Source organism: Leopardus geoffroyi, chromosome E1 (assembly GCF_018350155.1).
Source record: "Leopardus geoffroyi isolate Oge1 chromosome E1, O.geoffroyi_Oge1_pat1.0, whole genome shotgun sequence".
Lineage (NCBI taxonomy): Eukaryota > Metazoa > Chordata > Mammalia > Carnivora > Felidae > Leopardus > Leopardus geoffroyi.
In genome coordinates this window covers 46,758,296-46,780,266 of record NC_059330.1, presented here as the reverse complement: position 1 = coordinate 46,780,266, position 21,971 = coordinate 46,758,296, and the positions used below count along the sequence as shown (strand labels likewise).

Genomic DNA, 21,971 nt, shown 5'->3' with positions numbered 1-21,971 from the left:
GCTGGAGTCCCCGGGGAACTGGCCTGCACACTTGCTTTCTTGCTGGAGGCTGTGTTGCCCAACGTTGGCCCAGAGGGTACTCCACAGCCCTCTAGAAACATGCCCTCCCTCCCTCAGCTGTCTTTAAAAACCTTCCCAGGGGCGCCTGGGTGGCTCAGTGAGTCAAACGTCCGACTTTGGCTCAGGTCATGATCTCATGGTTCATGGGCTCAAGCCCTGCTTCGGGCTCTGTGCCGACAGCTCAGAGCCTGGAGCCTGCTTCAGTGGCCTCTGGGAATTAAGGTCAGAAGTTTAACTTTGTTTTTAATTTTTTTTAATGTTTATTCTTGAGAGAGAGAGAGAGAGAGAGAGAGTGACAGAGCATGAACGAGGGAGGGGCAGAGAGAGAAGGAGACACAGAATCCGAAGCAGGATCCAGGCTCTGAGCTGTCAGCACAGAGCCCGATGCGGGGCTCGAACCCAGAACTGTGAGATTATGGCCGGAGCCGCTAAGTTGGCCACTTAACTGACTGAGCCGCCCAGACGCTCCTGATTAAAAACTCTCCTGATTTAATTGTCCCACAATTCGCAGATTGCACATACTTCTCCACAAGGGCTTCGGGACAGACCTGGCTAGATGTCTTGCTAAAATCGAGGAGCCCTGTACCTACAGGATTTTATGGTTTTGACAATCTAGTGACCTTGACAACAAAAGAAACCAGGTGCAACTGTCATGACTTATTTTTAGAAGAGCCTTGTCGGTTTCTGGGCATCTCCAACTCTTGCCTGGAAGCGCAAGTGCTCTCTGCCCACTCCTGTAAGAGTTCTGACGTGATCTGCACCTGTCTTTTGTCGGTCCTTGCACTGGGCACTCCTCGTGTTCTGCCTACTTCATGACCCAGGCCGTGTCTGACCCTTAACACCTGGCCTGACCCTTCCGGGGCGTGACCTTCACAGGCGGCTCTATCAGGCCTGGCCCAGACTCCCCATCCTCCACCCTTCCCTAAACTCTCAACAGCTGAGGTCTGGGCCCTCTCCATAATTTCATTTATTTCTACAAGGACTTTATTGAAGCTCTATACACTTCTTGATTGAAGTGTGAGCCATCATAACTCACTAGGAAAAGATTGTAGGGGATGCATAGACACAACATGAAGTTTTTACATGCCTAAGAAATAATCTGCTGGAGCTTTATGGAGGGTAGATGTCACGGCCCCTGTCATCTGTGGTTTTAGGATTCCCTATCTCCCCCACCTTTTTTGTTTTTGTTTTTGAAGGAGAGAGAGAGACCAAGCATGAGCAGGGGAGGAGCAGAGAGAGGGGGAGACACATAATTCGAAGCAGGCTCCAGGCTCTACGCTGTTAGCACAGAGCCCGACGCAGGGCTGGAACCCACGAACCGTGAGACCATGACCTGAGCCGAAGTCGGACGCTCAACCGACTGAGCCACCCAGGCGCCCCTCTCCCCCACCTTTTAAACTCAGGCCATTTTTGGGGTTTCAGGTTAGATACTGGAAGAGAACAAGGTTGCCCTTAAGCTTGCAACACGGGGAGGCCCAGTCCAGGGATAGCACAAGCCTGCCTGGCCAAAACAGTGGAGAGGGGAAACCTCTGAGAGGCAATGTGTTAGCAGAAGCTACTAGTTGCTGTCAAAGCAGGCAATGGAGGGATCTGCTGAGAATTGAGAACATCCTTGTGGCTCAGCTCACATCGTTCCCGGCTTCTGTTTTCTCCGCAGCTCCCCCAACCAGATTTCCTGTTCAGACCGAGGTGATAGTTGGTCATAAGAAGCCGACCTACACTTCTGCCGGCCCCATGAGAAAGGACAAAGCAACACATGCACGCTGGACTGGGAGCCACCCCGGTTGGTAATGTTTTAACTATTTCTAAGTGCTTTTCTCTCTTAGATCCCCAGAGCCTATGTGTACAGAGAACAAACTGTAAAGGGATGCTTGTGAACAGCAGCCGTCAGCCAACATTCCTATCTCTCACCTTCTGTGTTTTCTGCTACTTCTCTTCAATCTCTAGCAGTAAAATATTAGGAGAAGGATGGATTTCTAGAGCCTAATGCTGTGGGCTTAAGAAAACAGTTTGGAGAAATGGCTGCCACCTGTCCCCAGGCAAAATGAGGCTCTGGTACCCATCGAGATGGGAATCTACAGACACTGATGGGGTGACATGAGGAATGGGGACACCGTTCCTGCTGGAAAGTCCCCAAAAGAGGGGACTACACGCCATGAAAAATGTCTTTAAGTTATAGACAGCGGGCTTAAAACTAATCCCTGCATACAGGCAGCTGCCTGCTGAGTCCCACGTGCAGAGGAGGGAAACTGCCCAGACCTCCCCCTGGATAGGAAGAGGCTCAGAGCTGGGAGCCCGAAGAAACTCGGGGCTCAGTTACAATCTCAGCCTCACTGCCGATAAAGGGCTTGTTGGGGTTGAGCAGGGAACCTAATCAGTGTTTGTCAGACTGCTTTTCGAGTACATTTTGTATTTGCTCAACAGCCAACTTGAAAACAAACTTCTGGATCAAAACCTGATGATAAGCTGGAAACTGCCTGTACTTTAAACCGAAGTCACTCTTTGTATCTAAAATTCGTTTTACTGATCTCTAGATAAACCATGACCATTCCCCCCCTGCCCTGCCTGCCACCCCCCACCCCTGCCCCACGCACACTCCCCAAGAGTTGTTCCTGGCAGGGTAATTTTTCCTTGAACTTATGATAAACCGATTAGGGTTTCCTCTTATTTTAGTGAAGTTTACTGTGTCTTGGATAGAAAGGACAACAAAGGAGAGTGAAGACAAAAAAAAAAAAAAATTCTCTTATTTATTATTGTTATTGTTACCACTGCTGCCTGGATGGTATTGAGAGTGATCACCCTCTAATGGAGCTATAGTTTGCTAGTACTTCTGGATTTGATCAAGGCACCTATGATATCGTCATGAGGAAGCCTCACGTCCTCATGGAGATGGGTGGGATACATGACGGCAGAGGAAGGGGATTTGTAGCTTGCTGAACATTTATATCAAAAGAATTTTTATTAGGATCAGCCTGGGGCAAATCTGTAGAGTGCTGTAGGGTTGTATCTTCACTCCCCTACTGAGTATTTTTATTAATGACTTGGATGAGAACCCTGCTGACCTTCTGATAAAATCTGAGGATGATCCAGGGGCACCTGGGTGGCTCAGTCGGTGGAGCGTCTGACTCTTGATGTCGGCTCAGGTCATGATCAGGATGAAGCCACGCGTCGGGCTCTGCACTGACAGTGAGGAGCCTGCTCGGGATTCTCTCTGTGGATGATTCAAAACTGGGAAGAAGGAGTCAGAGGATAGTCAATTGTCAAGAAGATGGATAAAGACCCTGGTTGTAGAAGTAGATGTCGTTTTTCCGCTTAGACTGATGGGGAAAACCAGAGAGAAATATCCAGGGAAGGCCACCTCTGGCCCCCTCATTTTCTGTCTTCTGCAGGAAGCTTCTCCCAGCACGCCTGACTCTTTGTTGATCAGTCTGTTGATAAATCAGCCTCCAGACCCCTCGAGGGCAGGGCCAGGACTTTGTCTTTCCTGGTGTTTAGCAGGGTGCCTGCTTGGGATGAGGCCGTCCCTCTGCAGGCACATCTTTGCTGTTTCATTAGGTGGGGACTCCTAGAAGACACTGCCCTCCTGGTCCTGGGCCGGGCCTGGAGCAGAGCATTTCTGACCCTCCCTCCCATCTGCAGCCCCACTTAGTGCCTGTTTTCCCTCCTGTCCCCTCAATAACCTGAAAAAGAAACGCACGGGAAACTTCACTGCTTCAGCTCCCTGAACCTTCTAGCGTTTCTGCACCTGACTCTGGTTTGGCATAAGTGTTCCTGAAACAGAGGGGGTCCCGAGTGACGGTTGTCAGGTAAAATGCCGGATGCCCAGGTACATCTGAATTTCAGATAGCCCAAATCATTTTCTAGTCTGTCCTGTGCAATATGTGGGACGTACTCCTATTACAAAATGACTTGTTGCTCTTGTGAAATTCAGATGTAAGTCGGGGTCGGGCATTTTTATTTGCGAAATCGGATCAGCCCTACCAGGGCGGCCTCTCAGGATGCCTGGCCCAGCTCATTTCCAACCCAGACCACCACTCACACAAGAGCATGCAGACCCTTCAAACCACCCCTCCCCCCACACACACATGCTTCCTCCTTCACTCCGATGGGCTCCTCAGGCCCTGGTCTCCTCCACTGGGGCCTTGGGCCTGCACCCCCCCTCAGGGCTGCATCTTGCCTCATCGGGCTAGGGGCGGACGCTGGCTTTCTATAAGCTCCCACTTAGTCTAGGTCAGCCTGAGGCCAGCCATGGAGAGCAAATCCGCTACTGTGGCCCGTGCATCGCCATCGTACATGATGACTCTTTACAACCCATCTGCGCTTCCAGCACATTCACTCATTTAGCAAATGTGTACGCAGGGCCTCCTACATCACAGGCATTGTGTTGACTGCAGGGACACTGCGGTGAGCCCAACAGACCCACGTCTGTCCTCACAGAGCTGACAGCCTAATAGGGGCGACACCTCTTGAGGCTCACACAGGGACACCTGGGTGGCTCAGTCAGTCAAGCGTCTGACTTCAGCTCAGGTCATGATCTCGCAGCTTGTGAGTTCGAGCCCCGCGTCAGGCTCTGTGCCGACAGCCCAGAGCCTCGAGCCTACTTCGGATTCTGTGTCTCCCCCTCTCTCTGCCCTTTCCCTGCTTGCACTCTCTCTCTCTCAAATAAATAAACATTAGATAAAACTTTGTAAAAAATAACAGTTTGTGGAGATGTATTTCACACACCATACCATTTAACTGTTTATAGTGTACAATTCAGTGGTCTTTAGTGTATTGACAGAATTGTGCAACTATCATCGCACTCAACTTTTAGAACTTATTTTTTTAAGTAGGCTCCACGTCCGGCACAGAGCCCAATGCGGGGCTTGAACTCACAACCCTGAGATCAAGACCTGAGCAGAGACCAAGACTTGGATGCTTAACCAGCTGAGCCACCCAGGTGCCCCATCTTTGAGAACTTTGTAATCCCTCCTACGAAGAACCCTCATACCCATTCAGAGTCACTCTTATTTCCCTTCACTCCCCCCGCCTTAGGAAACTACTAAGCTACTTCTCTCTATATATAGATTTGCCTACTTTGGACATTTCATATAAATAGAATCATATACATGTGGCCTTTCATGTTTGGTCTCTTTCACTTACCATGACGTTTTCAAGGTTCGTGCATACTGTAGCAGGTATCAATCCTTCATTCTTTTTTCTGCCAAATAATATTCTATTGTATGGATACATCACTTTTATTTATCCATTCGTCAGTTGATAGACATTTGAGTTCCTCCTGCCTCTTAGGTATTATTCGTAATGCTGCTGTAAACGTCCGCATACAAGTATTTGTGTAAGCGTGTTTTCATTTCCTTTGGGTATATATACCTAAGAATGGAATTGCTGCTGGATCATATGGCAATTCTAGTTTTTAAGCTTTCCAACGTGGATGTATCATTTTACAATCCCACCAGCAATGTCTGAGGGGTTCTAGTATCTCCATCCTCACCAACATTTATTATTATCTTTTTTTTTTTAATTTTGGTTTTACCCTTTTTATTTTATTATTAGTTTTTATTAAATGTTTATTGGGGCGCCTGGGTGGCTCAGCCAGTTAAGCGTCCAACTCTTGATTTCAGCTCAGGTCATGGTCTCACGGTTTGTGAGATCGAGCCCTGCATCAGGTTCTGCTTTCACAATGCAGAGCCTGCTTGGGATTCTCTATCTCTCTCTGCCCCTCCCCCCATCTTCCCGCCCCCACCCCCTTCTTACCCAACACGGCTCCTAGCTTCTCAGAAGAAGCACTTCCTGAGTTGTTGTTGTTTTGGTTTTTTTTTCCTTATTACAGCAGGCAGTTTTTTCCTGTGGTTAATGAATTGCTGTGTTACACATTTGTGTGATTTTCCTGGTATTTGGGCAGAGGCACAGCATGTAGAAACCACTCTGTTCTCCTTCAATTCCCTTTACCGAAAAGAGGAAGAAGGGAACAGCACTGTAAGGAGAAATATAGTTTCTTAATTAGTTACCAAACAGCTAAAATAGTTTCTGGAACTTTTTTTTTTTTTTGATTATGGAGTCCACTGAGGACAAAGAGCTAGAAGGGGAGAGATACGTGAGGGCCACACACATATAAAAAGCCACTGAATTGACTATTTTTTTTATGTTTATTTTTGAGAGAGAGAGAGAGCTTGCAAGCAGGAGAGGGGCAGAGGAAGAGGGGGACAGAGGATCTGACACAGGCTCCGTGCTGACAGCAGAGAGCCCAATGTGGGGCTTGAATGCATGAACTGTGAGCTCATGACCCAAGCCGAAGTCTGATGCTTAACTGACTGAGCCACCCAGGCACCCCTTAATTGATGAGTTTTAAAAAGCTGAACTGGAAAACATTCCATTTATATATTTTTAATTTTGAATAAGACATTCAGACTGTACAAATAAAGAATAAGGAGCCTGATCATCTTTTCGATAGATAAAATAAATGAAGGAGAATATACCGTCCAGTTCTTACATCATAGCTGGGGGAAGAGAGGAGGAAGAGATTGCTGGGATAACTAGAAAGAGTGGGTCCCATAGAAAGAGACTAAGAGGGAGGCAGACCCATAGTGAGTGGGGGTGGGGAGGCTCTCCTGTGAAGGATCAGCCTCATGTTGACTTGGCTCCCGGGGGGCCTCAACACAAGTCACCCTGTAGTAAGTATTGTCTGGGCCGGGGTGGTGGGGACAACAGTCATTCCAAATAATGTCCAGCACCCGAGGCACAGCTTTTATTTTAGACTTTAATTTCTTAGTTTGATTTTTAATAGGTAATACATTTACATGATTTCAAAACTAAAAAAGACACGAGGTTTCTAAAGAAAAGCACACCGGAAACTACAACAACATTGCTGTTTGTCAAGAGGTATGCTATGTCTGTGGGCCAGAATACTCTAAGACTAAAAGGTCACTTCTCCCCACAATGGTTTACAGGTTCAATACCATTCCAGTCAAAATCACAGAAGGCCTTTTTTTAGACAGAGATCGAAAAGTTGATTTTATTTTTTTATTAAAAAAAATTTTTTTTAAGTCTTTAATGTTTATTTGTGTTGAGAAAGAGACAGAAAGCAAGCAGAGGAAAGGCAGAGAGAGAGGGAGACCCAGAATCCGAAGCAGCTGAGCTATCAGCACAGAGCCCGATGCGGAGCTTGAACCCATGAGCTGTGAGATCATGACCCGAGCTGAAGTCGGATGCTTAATTGACTGAGCCACCCAGGTGCCCCTGATTTTATTTTTTTAAGGATTTATTTATTTTGAGAGAGAGCACAAATGGGGGAGAGGCAGACAGAGAGGCAGAGAGAATCCTAAGCAGGCTCTGCACTGTCACCACAGAGCCTGATGCAGGACTTGAACTCACCAAGTGTGAGATCATGTCAGAGGCTTAACGACTGAGCCACAAAGGTGCCCAGAGAAATTGATTTTAAAATGCACAGGGAAGGACAAAGGGCCTAGAATAGCCCAAATTGAGACAGAGCAGCGATTGGACTCCAGTGCCCTCAACCCAGACCACAAAATCCAGCGTTCCTTGATAACTGAAACCCAGTGCCTCCTACTAGCATATCTTGCAGGAATGCGGAAAGAGGCTGCCTCCCAAAGGAGGGACTCCCCTACCAAGACTGGTGAAGACTGAACCAAACCAGTCTGCACTAGGGTTGGGCCCCTGGCACTGAACTGTCACCGACTTTGCCCCTCATTATAATACTAAAAATCAAGCCTGGTGGAGATTTAACATGCCATTGAGACGTGCCATGCATGACAAAGCACGTTCTGTCCACTGCACCTGTGCGCCCAACTTCCTGTATCTCTCCCCACCTTTACCTGTTGCACCGCACTCCTTTCCTGCCTCAGCCTCTTTAAAAACTTTCCCCAGCCAGGGGCGCCTGGGTGGCGCAGTCGGTTAAGCGTCCGGCTTCAGCCAGGCGGTCCGTGAGTTCGAGCCCCGCGTCAGGCTCTGGGCTGATGGCTCAGAGCCTGGAGCCTGCTTCTGATTCTGTGTCTCCCTCTCTCTTTGCCCCTCCCCCGTTCATGCTCTGTCTCTCTCTGTCCCAAAAATAAATAAACGTTGGAAAAAAAAAAAAACAAAAAAAACTTTCCCCAGCCTTTGTTCAGAGACCCAGCATGAAGACCCTTTCCTCTGTGCTGTCTCCCTCTAGATCCGGCATAAACCGGAACTTCTAGTATGGCCTCTAGAAAATCTCTGTTCCTTGGAGAGCCCAAGGCCCGGAATTGGTAACAGATAGGGAACAAGTGGATCTCTCATACCTCACTGGTGGGAATGTAAAATAGTATATAGCCACTTGGGAGAACGGTGTGGCAGTTTCTTAAAATGTTGAAACATACGCCTACCATACAACCCAGGCATTCTACTCCTGGGTATTTGCCCAAGAGAAATCAAAGTGTGTGTCTGTGCAAAAGCATGTTCATAGCAGCTCTCTATGAGCTCAAAATTGGAAACAACTCAAATGTTCATTGATAAATAATGATTTAAAAAAAAACTGATATATTCATGCAGTGGAATACTACTTGGCAATAAGAAGAAATTAATATTTGACTATGCTGATAAGAGAAGATAGACACCCCCCCACACACATATTACATACTGTATGATTCCATTTTTATAAAATTCTAAGAATACAAACTAACCTAGAGTGACAGAAAGCAGGTATTTGCAATGAGGAATGGTGCCTGTGGGGTGGATATTAGAGAGATTACATATTCATTTATGTATTAGAGAGGTTAGCTCTTTGTCGATGATGTGAATTGCAAATATTTTTTCCAGTTTGTATTTTTTCTCTTGACTGACCTTTTTTTGGAAGGGAGGGGCAAAGTAGAACTTTTTTTTTCATGGAGTATAATTTGTCAGTCTTTTATTTTATAACTTCTAGATTTTAAGTCCTACTTGAACCAGCCTTTGCCATTTCGAGGTCATGAGGAATTCTTTTACGTTTTCTTCTAGATCTTCTATGGTTTTGTTCATACCTTCAGAGAGTCAGTCCATTTGGAATTTATTCTGGTACATGGTGTGAGTTGGGGGATATAGTTTTTTCTGCTTTTCTTTTAAAGTATTGGGGCACTTGCATGGCTCAGTCAATTAAGCATCCGACTCTCAGTTTCGGCTCAGGTCATGATCTCACATGTTCGTGGGTTCAAGCCCCATGTCGGGCTCTGAGCTGACATGTGGAACCTGCCTGGGATTCTCTCTCCCTCTCTCTCCTCTTCCCTTACTCACGTTGTCTCTGTCTTTCTCAAAATAAATAAATAAAAATTAAAAATTAAAAAAATAATAGAGTATCAACACTTGTTTTAGGGCACCTGGCTGGCTCAGTCGTTTAAGTGTCTGACTTCGGCTCCAGTCCTGATCTAACAGTTTATGGGTTTGAGTCCCTCTTTGGGCTGTGTGAAGAGCCTGCTTCGGATGCTCTGTCTCCCTCTCTCTCTGCCCCTCCCCTGCTCACTCTCTCTCTTACTTTCTCTCAAAAATGAATAGACATTAAATCAATAAAATATTAGCATTTATTTTGAAAGGAAGCTTTATTTTCTCATGGTGTGCTAAAACTATTAACATTGTATATGAAACAATGACTAAGTTTTAGAAGTTTACTTTGGAACTTAGGGGCATCGGGTGGGACATTTATCACCATTGCTTGAAAGTCACCTTGAGAAGCACAAGCTGGTTACTCCACAGTATACAAAAGTTATCTTTGAAGCCAACCTTTATTTGAGGACTCATGGTGTTTCTTTTTTTCTTGCCAAGTAGAAATTTGGTAGATGTGTGGGCCACGGGGGGCGGGGTGGGGTTCCAGTAGGTTGCTTAAGAAGAGAGTTTACAGTGGGGAGGGGGATAGAGAATACAAAACAACAAAAGTAAATAGCACAATAGAAAAAGTTCTGTTGTGTTACATTGCTCTTTCACAGCTCTTATCATAACTTCCATTGAACCGAAGATCAGAGAGAGGAATTGTTTTCTAGCTGGAAGCCATCCCTTCTGGGTATTTGCCCTGCAGCAGAGAAGTCTTTGATTTCCATTGTCCCAGTTTGAACCTGACTTAGATTTACCCTGTGTCAGTATCAGAGAGTAGCATTTCAGAAACAACACTGCCCTCAGACCTCAAGGCAGTAATAGTCTAATTCAGACAATACTGTTAACTTGTCTTCATTCACCCGATCATCCACTCTATTAATGTTTTTTGACCAGACACTGTCCCTGTGATCATGCAGCCAGCCAGCCGTCCTGTCCACGTGGGTGAGAACAGGCCATTATCGCATACTGTAGAAAATGTCTCAGCCAGGGAAGCCCAGGGGGGTGAGGAATGCAGACAGGGATGCGGAGGAAGGGTGGTTCAGTGTGGGAGAGACAGAGGAGAATTCTGGAAGAGTGGATACCTACTGAGTTACGACACCTGGGTAGGAATAGGTCGGAAAAGGAGAGGGGATGAGTACTCTAGGGAGGGGTATGGCAAAGATAAAGGCGCAGACACGTGATGTGTTCTGGGAACTATAAATTCTAGCAACCAGAATGTAGGGGCAAGGAAAGAATGGGTGACAGACCCGGCTGGAGAGGTAAGCAAGGGCCGGATTGTGGAGGATTATAAACTGACTTTCCCTGGAGAGCAGTGGGGAGCCATTCCAAGGTTTCAAGCAAGGGAGTGAAAGGATCTGATTTATGTCCTAGAAAGCTCCCTGTGGCCTGATATACTCTGTATGTTTAAAGGTACAGGCTGGAGGGGAGCCACCAGAAGGCATGGATACCTCAAAGAGCTGCCTTCATTCACGCTGAAACCAACCGCAGAAGCCAGGGAGAGCCTCCTAGGTCCAGCAAGTTCCAAGCTGAGCTTTCCCCAAGGTGGCAGGTCTGTCTGGTGAACCTGCAATTGTCTGGAAAAGTCAGCCCTGTCCGATAGCATTGCCAGGAAAGGCAGGAGGTCCAAACTTATGCTGTGTAGACAGGCCCATTGGGTTTGGGATGGCGGGGTGGGGGGAATGGCTCGGGAAAATCAAGAGATCTTGTTGGGTGTCCAAAGAGAGAAGTCCTTTGGGTAGAGGTTGGAAAGAGGGAAGAAGCCTCTCACCCTGCCGTGAGAAGGGGCTCTAAACCCAGGTGAGACAGGAGGGTCAGGAGCACTAAGGCAAATGTCACTTGTAACTTTAAAACAAAGAGTCTGCATTCAGCAGCCCCCTCAGGAAGGCCAGTCATTTCCTGAGGGGATATCGAGCCGCCCCACGCTTCATTGTTTCCAGTTTCCAGCAATGGCAGCCATTACCTGATCAGCACTATAGTCAGTCTCAGCTTGTGGTGCCAGAAGTTACTAGAGTGCTTTTCTCTACTTTCACAGTGCAGATTTATCTGTGCCACGAGGAAAGTGTCTTCTGCCCCAGGGGCATGGGCCAAAGGCAGAACTAACTGCCTGAAGTCTTTGCTCTCGGGATGCAGCTGGAGACAGCCCAAGACGGCAAGATGTGGTTCGGACTGCTGCTGGCACTTATGCTTTGTGAGTTTTTATTCTCTTTCCACAGTCCTTAAACTTCATGAGAATCAAAGCTGAGGAAATGAACATATTTCTTCTGTCTTTTCCAGGTCCAGGCCTTGAAGGACAAGAAAACCGTAAGTTGTAAAGTCTCTACCTAGCTTCACTGTGTCTTTTCAGGATTCTTAAAACTCACAACGAATTGCTTGGGTTTCATGTTTATAACAACTGAGAAACATATTGAGAGCTAAAGTCTATTTCTTTCTGGCATTTTTAGAAGGCTTTTAGAATAAAATGCTTCTTCTAAGCCAAGTTCTTTTTTTTTAATTTTTTTTTTTTAACGTTTATTTTATTTTTGGGACAGAGAGAGACAGAGCATGAACGGGGGAGGGGCAGAGAGAGAGGGAGACACAGAATCAGAAGCAGGCTCCAGGCTCTGAGCCATCAGCCCAGAGCCTGACGCGGGGCTCGAACTCACGGACCGCGAGATCGTGACCTGAGCTGAAGTCGGAGGCTTAACCGACTGAGCCACCCAGGTGCCCCTATTCTAAGCCAAGTTCTAATCAGCGTGTTCTAGGAGTCGCATACATTTTCTCTAGAAACAAGTGCATTGCTATTTGTGAGGATTGGGGAAGTGATAAAAAAGGAGTGATTCCATTATTTGTTTTACCATAAATTTCTTAATTTCATATTCTCCCCTATGCCCCATTGTTTTTGTTCAAATGAGACATAATCAATTTGTTAGATTCTTGAAGACAGAACATAAATTGTTGTTACGACTTTTCTTCTAAATGATCTGAAACAGATCCTGGATTTCACTTCCCATCGGCCTGTGAGGCTATGATAATATTTGTAATGTTTTGTGCTTGTGGACAGGAAGGGGGGTTGCTTCTGCCCATCTTGGAAGTCTGGTTTATCATCCACTTTAGAGCTAATTTTGAATCTTTAAGACAAGATCAGATGTTTGATGGGGTCTGGGGGCTAAATGGAGGGAGAGCCCACAGAAGAGGATCCCCTTGTCACTCGGCAAAAGAATGGGGTTGACTGGATTGCAGACAGTTGTATAGTTCTTTGGAGATGATGTGCACAGATGACGCTAGTTTGCTGAGCCCAGGCTTGGAGCAGTGGCTCTGGGATTGGCCAGTGCGGCTACTAACAAAGCCAGTCTGCTGGTCTCCTGTCCATGTGCTCTAGTGGGCATTTGACTCCCAGGGCAACTCATGGAGACAGGATATCCCTGATCTTTGTAAGCATCCTAATGGACTGATGATGTCTCTGTGACTCCAAGAAATAACCAACTCGCCCAGGTGAGAGCCAGTTAGCAGGGCATTGGCACTAGAACTTTCACTGTGTAAAATATGGCTCTCTGTCTAGAGCCAGAGGCCCAACTCAGATCTTTTAAAAAAATTTTTTTTAAACGTTTATTTATTATTGAGAGACAGAGAGACACAGAGCATGAACAGGGGAGGGGTAGAGAGAGAGGGAGACACAGAATCTGAAGTAGGCTCCAGGCTCTGAGCTGTCAGCACAGAGCCCGATGTGGGGCTCGAACTCACAAGCCTCGAGATCATGACCTGAGTCGAATTCGGTGGCTCAACCAACTGAGCCACCCAGGCGCCCCCCAACTCAGATCTTTAAAGCCACTTTCACTTTGCCTCTTTGAGCCTTTTTTCCCCAATCTGTAGAATGGGGATGATAAGAGAATTGATCCCATAGTGTCTGTATGAGGATGAGATTAGATAAAAGGAAGTGACTTACCTGCGTGGCATGCAATGACTGACAATGGTTTAGTATCTGGTCTTAGCCCTCCACAATCATGGCTCCTGCACTGCCCCTGTCTGTCCGTTGCTGTTCACATACCTCAGCTCTCGTCCACACCATGCCCTGCAAACATGCAAGTTGCTGGGCTTCTGCTTCCCAGGACCTCCAGTCTCTCCCACCTCCCTACCTCACATGGGAGGGTATCACTCCCTTCCCAGGGTTCCTGGAGAAAGGCCTCTGTATCTTCAGGGAAGACCTCAGAACGGTAGGACTTGGAGCAGGGAGACTCTCCCACTGCTTCCTCAGGCTATCACCTTGTTTTACACTTGAGGAGACGGAGGCTCAGGGGCCATGAGGTACTTGTGTGTGGTCAATGCTGGGTGTTAGCAGAGTGAAGACTAGGACCAGGTCTCCCGTTCCTCAGGTCCCCCAAGACCGTGCTGACCACACGTTTGACACGCATGACGCCAGCTTGCTCCACATTGCCTGCTCTGTGCTCGTACTCCTTGGTCAGCCTTGGCCCTTTCCCTTCCTTTTATCCCAGTCTCCCCCACTCAGCCCCAGCCCGCCTGCCTGCCTCAGGAGATGACCTCAGCTCCATCCTTCACCTAGAAAACACTGCTGTCTGCAGGGAACTCCCTCTACTTCCCGCCCTGCCCTGTCTACAGGCTTATCTGTCTCCCCACCCATCCTCCCAGCTTCCCTCCCTGCTTCAGAGATGTCAGTCCCTGTGGCTGAACGGGGCCAGCCTGTCCACCTGGGCTCTGAGCCCATCACTCATCCGCCCCGATCTCCCTCTACCATTTTTTTAAAAATATTTTTTTATGTTTATTTTTATTTTTGAGAGAGAGAGAGAGAGAGAGAGAGAGAGACGGAGCACAAGTGGGAGAGGGGCAGAGAGAGCGAGACACAGATCCAGAGCAGGCTCCAGGCTCCGAGCTGTCAGGACAGAGCCCAATAAGGGGCTCGAACCCACGGAATGCAAGATCATGACCTGAGCTGAAGTCAGAGGCTCAACCGACGGAGCCACCCAGGTGCCCCTCGCTCTATCATTTATTTAGTCCACCACTCCACTTTTAGTATCTCTGTTTCCCACTCCGTTCTGGCTCTTTCTCCTCAGTCTACAAACACAAATGGTAGTTTTGGGTTTGTTTGTTTTTGTTTTTGTTTTTAGGAAAAAGAAAAAACACAAACAACCCACCTCCCTTCATTATCTTGTGTCTCCCCCCAATGAATCCACTCCCTTCCTCAAATTTCTGTCAAGGCTGGTTTATAACTGCAGTCTCTGCTTCCTCAGCTCTTAGTCTGCCCTCACTTAGTACTCTGGTTTTAGCCCCCACACCCCGCTGCCACCAGAATCCTCTCATTAAGGGCTCACCAAAGACCTTGTACTACCAAATGCCACGAACACTCCCGTCCCTCACCTTTCTGGACCCCTTTGCTGCCTTTGCACAAAGCCTCCTTCCTTGACCTTCTAGACTCTTCCTTGGTGTTCTCCCACCCCTCTGACAAACCCTCCGCTTCTATTATTAAGGACAGTACATTCATAATGTGGTGCAAACATCTCCACTGTCTAGTTCCAGAATATTTTTATCACCCCAGAAAAAAAGTCCTTTCTCATCCATTCAATATTCTCAAGTCTACCCCTTCCCCCAGTCTCACTGCACCTGCCCTACCACAGTCTTTGTAGATGCCAGCTTGCTCCACATTGCCTGCTCTGTGCTCGTACTCCTTGGTCAGCCTTGGCCCTTTCCCTTCCTTTTATCCCAGTCTCCCCCACTCAGCCCTGAACCATGGTCCAGGATGTTTATAGGCCTCTGGTCTCTCCCTCCAGCCCATAGTGATCTTTCTTTTTTTTTACTTTATTTTTTTTAATTAAATTTTATTTTTTTAATGTTTATTTGTTTTTGAGAGAGAGACAGAGACAGAGCACGAACAGGGGAGGGGCAGAAAGAGAGAGGGAGACACAGAATCCAAAGCAGGTTCCAGGCTCTGAGCCATGAGCATAGAGCCCGATGCAGGGCTCGAACTCATGAACTGTGAGATCATGACCTGAGCTGAAGTTGGATGCTTAACTCACTGAGCCACCCAGTCACCACCTATAGTGATCTTTCTAAAGCTCCAATGTCATTCTGTCACCCCAACCTCCCCCCCCCCCCGCCAAATACCCTTAGGCAGGTCCAGCTTGTCAGCACCCTAAGAAACACCCTCCATTCTGGCACCTCCTACCTAGCTTGCCTGGCCCCTCGGGCCCCATATTCTGGTTTCTGTAATTGTATGTGCCCAGAATACATTGATGTCTTGGTTCTAGGTAGTTTTGCCATAAACATCTTTGCTATAAGCGTTTTTGCTGCATAACTACTAGGCCGGAAGGTAGTTTTGTCATGCAAGGCTAAAAAAATAATTGGTTGACAGCTGGTTTTAACAACTGGTTGAGTCTGGTTTCATTTCTCCATTGACATGGTGCTCTGTTTTATATTCTATAAATCTTAGTCTTCATGATGGTCTATACAGTTGTGTAGAATTTTGAACCCACACTTCCCATAGAACTTTGGAACAGCTATCAATGGACATGTGACAATCTTCCGAGAACAAACAACAGGATAGGAGGCAATACACTTTCACAGTGTAGTACAAAACTCTGTTACCAATATGCATCCTAGTATTTGGAAACTATACCTCTCTCTCTCTTTTATGTTTTTTTAAGTAGGCTCTACACCCAATGTGGGGCTTGAACTCATGACCCAGAGATTAAGAATTGGATGCTCTAGGGGCATCTGGGTGGCTCAGTGAGTTAAACATCCTACTTCGGCTCAGGTCATGATCCCAAGGTTCATGAGTTCGAGCCCCGCGTCTGGCTCTGTGCTGACAGCTTAGAGCCTGGAGCCTGCTTGGGATTCTGTGTCTCCCTCTCTCTCTGTGCCCCTCCCCCACTTGTGCGATCTCCCAAAAATAAATAAACGTTAAAAAAATTATTAAAAAAAAAAAAGAGTTGGATGCTCTACCAACTGAGCCAGCCAGTCACCTCAAAACTATACCTCTCTTAATGAGGAAGAAGCTTTAGTAAAGAAAGAATGAGGAGACCCATCAATAAGCAAAAAAAAAAAAAAAAAAAAAAAAAAGTATAACACTATGAATGAAAGACTTTGAAGACAAATACTTAGGTACAATCCATGAAATAAAATCAGTTATTTACGTAGAATTGGCATGAATCTACACACATTTTAAATGTATTCAATTATTTTTTTATAATAGTTTTTCTGATTTTGTTATTCATTTTTCATGTTTTGTTATGTCCTCTTACATGAATGTCCCTCTTTTATTTTCCGTGATTTTATCTTTTACGGCCAAATGGCTTTAAGACAAATTAGTTAGGTGTTGAAAATGTTTGCAGCAAAGATCCTTACCATGAAAATACCAAACATGTGACCTTTCATGCCCCTGTGCCCTGGAACATGCTGTTCTCCTGCCTGGAGCACCCCACCACCCGTTCTTGGCCTGATTCAAGCTTTGGTTCAAGGGTCACTTCCTTCACACTTTCCTTGGCCTCCCTAGAGCCACCTTTTTTTTTTTTTTTTTTTTGGTGCTTAATTCATTGTACTTCGGTCATCTAGGTCCCCATCAGCCCATATGGTCTAGGACAGAGGGGATGATTTCTTACTCATCTTGTAATCCCAGCACCTGACACAGGTGCTCACTAAATGTTTCACTGAAGGAGACCCCAACTGAGCTTGGAGATGCTTGAGATTCAGATGAGATGGGTCCGTGCATTCTCTGCTGAGCACCAAAGTTCATCAGGGGCTCCCTGCTAACTAGCTCCCTGTAATTTTCCTGACTACAGTGGGGGGGGCACCTTTCCTCCCCCCATTTCTGAGTCATTTCCAGGTTGGCCAAGACACTGGCTGAGTCATGATGCCTCATCTTCCCAAGAAACATGAGCATCCGCTCACGGGGAGCTTGAGGTACGAGGAAGCAGCCCCTTCTTTCAGGGTCTGGGCATTTGGCATGATGGTCCCTTATCTGGGCTGTGGTGACTTTGTTACCATGGATCCCCCTCCATCAGCCTTCATCTGTCCAGGTTGAAAAGATCTGACCTATTTAGGCTGCTGCCTAACCCCAATCTTTCATCACAATTGTTCGGTAAAGAAAGCCGTGGATCCTTTTCTCTAGAACAAATGCACACTTGCATCTACTCGAAGGTGGTTCGTGGGCCCCCTACCACCTACCCATGAGCCTCAGGAGGCCCAGGGAGCCCAGATGTGAACACTCACTCTGTTGCATGAATAGTGAGACCTATACATGGTAATCCAGCTTGGCTCTTCCTGGACAGTTTATTCACAAAGAGGACAATGTTTTCAGTATTATCTTAATAATCAGGTAGAGATTTTTAAAGATTAGTTGAGTGGTGTACTACTGCTTAACAAATTACCCCGGAATTTAGTGGCTTGAGATAATGATTTATGGGGCACCTGGGTGGCTCAGTCAGTTAAGTTGACTCTTGATTTCTGCTCAGATCATGATCTCACGGTTCATGCGTTCATGCTCTGTCAGTGCAGAACCTGCTTGGGATTCTCTCTCTCCCCCTCTTTCTGCCCCTCCCCGGCTTGCATGAGCACACATGTGTGCACTCTCTCTCTCAAAAATAAATAAACTTAAAAGATAATTTATTATCTCACACCTTCTGAGGGTCAGGAATCTGGGGAGTTCTTGCTCACGGTCTGTCAGGAGATTGCCCATAAAATGCTATTCAGTATTACAATGATCTGAGGGCTTCTTTAAGGCCAGGGGATTTGCTTTTAAGCTAACTCATGTGGCTGTGGGCCTCTCTATCGGGATGCTCAGGGAGCAGCTGATTTTGCACAGAGTGAGTGATCCCCCCAAAAAGAAAGAGTGCTCAAGACAAAAGTTGCAAAGTCTTTTATAACCTAAACTCAGAAGGAGCGAACAAGCATGTCAATATTTTGGGGTCACAAGAATAACCCTGGTATGATGTGGGAAGGTATGATGTGGGAATGCACGTGTGAGGGGCACCTGGGCAACTCAGTCGGTTGAGCATCGGACTTCGGCTCAGGTCATGATCTCATAGTTCGTGGGCTTGAGCCTTGTGTGGGGCTCTATGCTGACAGCTCGGGGCCTGGAGCCTGCTTCGGATTCTGTGTGTCCTTCTCTCTCTGCCCCTTCTCCACTCGCGCTCTGTCTCTCTCTCTCAAAGATAAATCAACATTTCAAAAAATGCAGGTGTGAATAGCAGAGGGCAAGGCTCAATGGGCGCCAACTTGAAGGCTGGCTTCCACAAGGGTTGTGGTGGCGGTGGTGGTGTCGAAACTGTGCTGCTTTAGTTACATCACGTCACTGGTTTTGTGTTTTGTCACAGAGCTGGGTTTCATAAATCTACGATAAACATATTGATCAATTTTGTAAAATGCTTTTCCTTCTTCCATCCTGTTGTCCTTTTTTTTTTTTTTTTTTTTTTTTTTTTACATTTTATTTATTTTTGATAGAGAGAGACAGAGCACAAGTAGGGGAGGGGTAGAGAGAGGGAGACACAGAATCTGAAGCAGGCTCCAGGCTCCGAGCTGTCAGTGCAGAACCCGAGGTGGGGCTCAAACCCACAAACCGCGAGATCATGACCTGAGCTGAAGTTGGATGCTCAACCGACTGAGCCACCCAGGAGCCCCAATCCTGCTGTCCTTTCTTCACCCTTGTCTGTTCCAGTTGACCATGGGACGGTGATGTTTCTTCCAATGAATCAGTTGAGCTGATTTATGAAGCAAATGTGTGTTTGTTGCTTAGAAAGACCAGTTGGCAGAAGTGCCCCGTGCTAGTGGATCTCATCCTTTCTAAAAAACCACCACCTGATGCTTTAGCCAAGTTTGCTTTGGGGCCCCTGTAAGATGGAAATGAACGAGGCCCGGTCAGTAGGAGACCCACGCAGGGATGGTGCTGAGGCCGGAGGTTCCCGAGTAGAGAAGACCCGGGAATGCAGATGGTGAGCTCCAGGGGGGCAAAAACTGTGCCGATCTCACTCTTCCCTGAACCCCCCACTATTAGATGCGGTGCCTGGCACAGAGAAGCCCCCTTAAATGTCTGCTGAGTGCCAAGGAAGAGGGAAGAGAATGTCAGCCAGGGCCAGGCATTGGGCAGTACACACTGTCCCTTCAGGGCCCTCAGCCATCTTGGTTCAGTCATTACTGAAGACAGAAATAGGAGGGAAGGCAGGTACTAATGTTCCCACTTTACAGGAGGAGAAGTGGTAGCTGAGAGAGGTTAAGTAACTCCCAAGAGCACTCAGATAATGGCTGTGGAGACAGGGGTTTGGACCCAGACATGCCTGACTTGCTTTCTTCCTGTATCCGCCCAGGTCTGTGTCCCAGTCTAGGGCATGGCCAGCCACGGGTGTGTACTTCACGCAGGCTGATGACACGATGTAGCCTAACACGGCAGGGACGACTAAGACTGGGAGTCTGAAGAAGCCACTGTAATTAACCTGGGAAATCAAGAAATGGTTTTCTTTTGAAAAAATTCATTAGCCAAAGGAGTGGATATCGAGTTTCAGAGACCTCAAGACTCAAGTTGGCTTTTATATCTGTGACTGGCAGACAGAAACCTGGCTAACATTTCTCAAGCATTCATCTGTGCCAGGAACTGTGTTCCCAGTACTTAAACTTGGGCTCCCATTTACACTTACTATTATTATGTCCATTGTGTGGATAAGCAAACTGAGGCTCAGAGAAGCTCAGGAATTTGCCAAAAGCCACACAGTTTGTGACCAGAGGTGGGATTTGGCCCAGGCAGTGTGGCTCTGCACGTACCTTCTTCTCCTGTTAGAATCACTGTACTAAACAGCATGGCTTAAAATGAGGAGGAGGTGAGGAAGGAGTAGTGAGATGGCCTGTCCCTACCTGGAAGGGACCATATTAATGGATGGGAAACTTCTGTTCTGAGAGCTCACCCAGCAGGCTCCTCAGACCAGGAGCTGGTAAGGAATAGCAAAGACAAAAAAGGGAGTTCTAAAGATTAATGCTGCGGGAAACAACTTGCATTTTAAACAATCACCTCGTTTCATTTCATGGACTGATCAGATGCTGTTTTTTGTTAAATGAATTGCTCAGAAGAAAGGGACAGGTGTGGACAGTTGTATTCCTTTTAAAACCTGAGACATATTAGACACAAAGTCTAAACTGTTCAAAAAGACTTGACTTTTATTAAAAGAGAGAGAAAGAAAGACAATTTTTGCCAGTCTCTCTGGTCAGCTAGCTAGCTATCCATTTTCTTATTTGAAAAATGATTTGGGACCACTTATAAAAATTATGTGCTGTTGTTCATGAAGAGGACATAAATGAGGAAATCAGAGTGGAAGGTAAATAAAGGCAGGCCAAAGAAACTATGAGTCTTTTTTTTTTTTTAATTTTTTTTTTTTTAACGTTTATTTATTTTTGAGACAGAGAGAGACAGAGCATGAACGGGGGAGAGGCAGAGAGAGAGGGAGACACAGAACTGGAAGCAGGCTCCAGGCTCTGAGCCATCAGCCCAGAGCCCGACGCGGGGCTCGAACTCACGGACTGTGAGATCGTGACCTGAGCTGAAGTCGGACGCTTAACTGACTGAGCCACCCAGGCGCCCCAACACTATGAGTCTTTAAACACACAGAAATTCATCCCAAAGTTTGCTAGAAGCATAGGTGAAATTTTGGGTTAATGCTTCTTAGCAGTCAAAGCCAAAAGGAAAACAAGATCCATTAGAAAAATTTTGTGGGGGCGCCTGGGTGGCTCACTCAGTTAAGCATCTGACTTTGACTCAAGTCGTGATCGTGCGGTTTGTGAGTTTGATCCTCACATCGGTCTCTGTGCTGACAGCTCAGAGCCTGGAGCCTGCTTCAGATTCTGTGTCTCCCTCTCTCTCTGACCCCGCCCCCCCCCCCCCCAGCTTATACTCTCTTTCTCTCAAAAATAAATAAACATTTTAAAAAAAGAAAAAAAGAAAGAAAAATGTTGGAATTTACAAGCTAGAAATGAATAAACACAGCTTTTCCTGATGTAGTTGAAACACTATGTGAAATCCTGGACAACATCCCGTTGGCATCCTAGACTAGACAATATCGGGTTCCATAAGACAATTTCTTACCAGCATCTATCAGTTTCCTAGCTCTACCACAACGAAATACCACAGACTGGTTATCTTCAAAAACAGAAATTAATTTTCTCACAGTTCTGGAGGCTAGAAGTCCAAGACTAAAATGTCAGCAGCTTTAGTTTCTTCTGAGGCCTCTCTCCTTGGCTCACAGATGGCCGCCTTCATATGGTCATCCTTCTGTGCACATGTCCCTGGTCTCTCTTTGTCCAAATTCCTTATAAGGACACCAGGCAGGTTGGATTGGGTTCATTTTAATTTAATCACCTTTAAAGGCCTTATGTTCAAGCACAGTCACATTCTGAGGTACTAGGGGTTAGGTTTTGAATATATGAATGTTGTGTGTGGGAGGACGCAGTTCATTCCCTACTAACAGCGTCCCTTGGTAGAGGGCCAAAGCTTCATTCCATTAATACTAGTAAACGAGGGACCATAGCAAAGTGGTCCAAGCATGCAGATTTCTGAGATCTTCCTCTGTCCAAGGATAAGGAGATTGGGGATATGTAAGGAGACTCAATAAATATACATTCATCATGGCCCA

At 46.5% G+C, this 21,971-nt stretch overlaps 1 protein-coding gene across 6 annotated transcripts in view; it reads left to right on the top strand.

Annotated features, from left to right (window-relative positions):
• Positions 1–21,971, top strand: part of PECAM1 (platelet and endothelial cell adhesion molecule 1) — a 75,226-nt gene that overhangs the window by 3,288 nt on the left and 49,967 nt on the right. For 2 of the 6 annotated variants that reach the window (XM_045490671.1, XM_045490670.1), the window contains exons 1-2: positions 11,301–11,563; positions 11,650–11,676. In XM_045490671.1, the coding sequence (XP_045346627.1) occupies positions 11,500–11,563; positions 11,650–11,676 (91 nt within the window). In that variant the 5' untranslated portion in view covers positions 11,301–11,499. Of the gene's footprint in view, positions 1–1,717; positions 1,844–6,844; positions 6,940–10,398; positions 10,635–11,299; positions 11,564–11,649; positions 11,677–21,971 lie in introns of those variants that run through there. The other 4 variants (XM_045490667.1, XM_045490668.1, XM_045490669.1 and 1 more) reach the window with 4 other exon arrangements.